Source organism: Toxorhynchites rutilus, chromosome 3 (assembly GCF_029784135.1).
Source record: "Toxorhynchites rutilus septentrionalis strain SRP chromosome 3, ASM2978413v1, whole genome shotgun sequence".
Taxonomy (NCBI): Eukaryota; Metazoa; Arthropoda; class Insecta; order Diptera; family Culicidae; genus Toxorhynchites; species Toxorhynchites rutilus.
This window is the reverse complement of record NC_073746.1, coordinates 164366838-164370271: the sequence shown is the minus strand read 5'-3', so window position 1 is coordinate 164370271 and position 3434 is coordinate 164366838. Positions and strand designations below refer to the sequence as shown.

At 39.8% G+C, this 3434-nt stretch overlaps 1 protein-coding gene across 1 annotated transcript; it reads left to right on the top strand.

The window, feature by feature from the left end:
- Positions 1–905: 905 nt before the first annotated feature.
- Positions 906–2819, top strand: LOC129777049 (tumor suppressor candidate 3). The gene is made up of 4 exons (XM_055783102.1): positions 906–1120; positions 1233–1956; positions 2019–2181; positions 2255–2819. Exons 1-4 carry the CDS (start codon positions 1034–1036, stop codon positions 2268–2270), a joined length of 990 nt encoding a protein of 329 aa, XP_055639077.1. The 5' UTR covers positions 906–1033; the 3' UTR covers positions 2271–2819.
- Positions 2820–3434: the final 615 nt, after the last annotated feature.

Genomic DNA, 3434 nt, shown 5'->3' with positions numbered 1-3434 from the left:
GGTGAAAGAGTGAATGAAAATTAACAACGTCTTAGAAATTTTTTAACATTGAACTCGGTCATTCTTTGCGCTAGCCAGCGGGGCAGCCACTTTAGTCTAAGTTGTGTGTTTCTTCACACTCCGCTTTAAAATTTGGAGAATTGAGGTTAGATCGGATGTCGAAAGCCTAGCTGTCACGATATTGAAGTCACTTATTGTCAATCAGTTTGATCGTGTAAGGTGCCCATTACCTTAATCGTTGAATTTTATTTAGATTTTTGAAATTTTAGGGGTAAAGGTGTATATTTCCAATTTCAGGTACTTCACTTCAATTACAGATCAATTCACGCAGAATGACAGTTTGTGAAAATTGAAAAATGTCGCTACTGAGTTTTTTGTTTAATGGAACTATTAATCTTTCATATTACCTAGTCCTAATCTCAACAGAAATACGCATTTTGTGTGAATCAATTACATTGTCGGTAAGAAACATGTTTTTACATGAACTATTTTGCTCATCTCTACCCGAAAGACCTAATCCTACGGCAAAGTACATTTACATTTTTAGTCAATGTAAAGCTACGTTAACACACACCTCTTGATATGTTACATAAGTAACGCTGAGATAACGTATTGACTGATCTGCACAGCAAGGCGCCTAGAAGTATATCCTAAGGTGGGCCAACTTGCTAAAATCACTCTTCAGCCATCTTGGGAGTCTACTGTGTTTTGTTGGTAAACAAAGCACAATACGCTTGTGCCCAAGCTCACTCATGATCAGACTGTCTCTTTCACGCTTCAAGCAAATAATTCCCCTTCTGCTTTCTTCCGTACTGTTTTCATATACCGCTCCCCTAACCAACTTAGTGACGAAACGGCCTCACCTAGTACCATAGACCCGTCTTGCTGCACAGTACACGTCATTCCGAACGTCAGAATATTTTCTGTATCAGCTTTTCAATCGTGTCGATCCGACGGTTTCTCTGCCGGACGATTGAATCGAGTTGTGCAAAGTTGTTTCTCCCTTGAAATAGCTCAAAAATAAAGCTATAAAATGCGAATCTTAGTTAAAATTGCTATTCTAATAGCGATATCGTTGTGCCTATTTCAACATGTACAAAGTCAGGCAAAAGGCAGAGGCGTAAGTCATTTGTTTATCTTATTTACATGCATTTCACAGTTTCCACGTCTACCGAAATTGTGCCAGTTGAATATGCGATTTTAAAACTTGTTCGATTAACTATCAATTTTAGTCTCAAACGCTCTCAGAGAAAGTCCAACAGCTATTGGACATGAACGCCAAAAGACCTGTGATGCGCTTCAACGGGAACCGTTATCGGGATTTTATAAAATCTGTTCCTCGCAACTATTCGGTTGTTGTCATGTTCACAGCAATGGCTCCGGCTAGACAGTGTGTAATTTGCCGACACGCACACGATGAATACACGATAGTAGCAAATTCCTACCGATACTCCCAGACGTACTCGAATAAGCTGTTCTTCGCGATGGTTGATTTTGATGAAGGCTCGGATGTTTTCCAAATGCTCCGTCTCAATACGGCTCCCGTTTTTATTCACTTCCCACCGAAAGGAAAGCCGAAAGCGGCAGACACTATGGATATCCAACGGGTCGGTGTCTCGGCTGAAGTGATTGGCAAGTGGATCCAGGAACGTACCGACATTCAAATCAGAATCTTCAGACCCCCGAACTACTCGGCCACTGTCGCCGTTCTTATGCTGACTGCGTTCGTCGGTGGGTTCTTGTACCTGCGGCGGAACAATCTAGATTTCTTGTATAACAAACAGATGTGGGGCTTTTTGGCTGTTATGTTCTGCTTCGCAATGGTCTCCGGTCAAATGTGGAACCATATTCGAAGCCCACCATTCGTTCATAAGAGCCAGAACGGAGGGATAGCATATATCCACGGCTCGTCTCAGGGACAGCTGGTGATCGAGACTTACATTATCATGTTCTTGAGTAAGTATAGTACAGTAATCAATCGATCCATACAATCAATTCTGTTCTTTTTATCTTCACAGATGCCATGATTGTTGTTGGCATCATTCTGCTCACAGAGTCAGGGTGGCAAACGGAAGCACGCAAAGGTAAAATCACCGCTGTTGTGGGCTTGGTACTGGTCGCTGTATTTTTCTCATTCATCCTTTCGATTTTCCGTTCGAAGGCACAAGGATATCCTTACAGGTAAATTCCAAGCATTCGTTCGTATACATATGCCAGTAATCATTGCATCCTAACGTATCCGTTTTCATTGCAGCTTTTTATTCAAATAAATTTGGAGTTCCACTTCTGTTGTTTTGGGGTGCAATCCAGACGTTGAAAAATTGGTGGCTATTTAGTTGGATTGCTATACAGTGCGCAACACCAATAATTTGACTGGAACCATGCTGTGTGTGGAAATAGTTTGAGAGCAAACGTGTATTGTTCGGCTAAACGAAACCAGATCGAGTTTATAGTGAGAATAAAATAGTGCGAAGGTTATTGCGTGCTTAAACAACATCAACAATTTAATTGTTTATTTAACATGAACATATTTTCAACTGTGATAAATTGAGAAAAGATCTGATTTTTGTTTTTGTTTCGCTCAAGTTGTTCTGTTACTTCAATGCAACTGTGAAGCTACATTTCGCTATGAAGTGATATTTGTGGTGAAAAACTACGCTACAAATTCTACAAAAAAAAAACAGGTTAAAATTTATCTTTGTTTGAATTCATCTCTGTTTCAATCGCGGCATATAATTAGGATTTGATCACCACATGGGCAGAAAAAGTACTATATCCATTACCTGTTCAATAAAAAATTGTGTGTTTTTCCTATCGTTTCCATCGGCTTCGTTCAGCAGAAAACGTCAAAAACCTCAAATATCACTTACGCAAGGCAGCGCATTAGCAGTAGTGATCACTTCTTACAAAGCTGACTGCGTTTGCCCTGTAGAACATGAAGATGTCGTTTGTTTGAATGATGGGTTCAGATACGGATTGGGCGATGTTTATGAAAAGATCGATTTTCTCGGATCGGTTTCCCAAACGGCGTAAGGATCGATCCACTGGTTAAATCGGTAACGAAAAATCGATCTTTGAAAAATTAAGACTTTTTCGATTTATCTGCTTTTTCTATATGAATGTCGTGTTTTTTCGAATACAGCGAATACAAATTCCATATTTCTATTCAGGCATCAAAAGCATTTTGTTTTATTCCTCAGCATGAACAGTCACAGGGTATTCAACTTATGCCGTCAGGCAGTCGTTTTATTAAATAAATTAATTGAAAAAGCATTATTAGAAATTCAACAACCGCCCAGAACATATGGAAATCGCTCTCCTTGATATCGAAAAAGCTTACGACCGAGCATGGAGACCGCATATCTTAGACCAGGTCTGTAAAGCCGGCTTAGGCCTCAGAGTTTTTTAGTTTAGTCGACAATATCTCGATACAC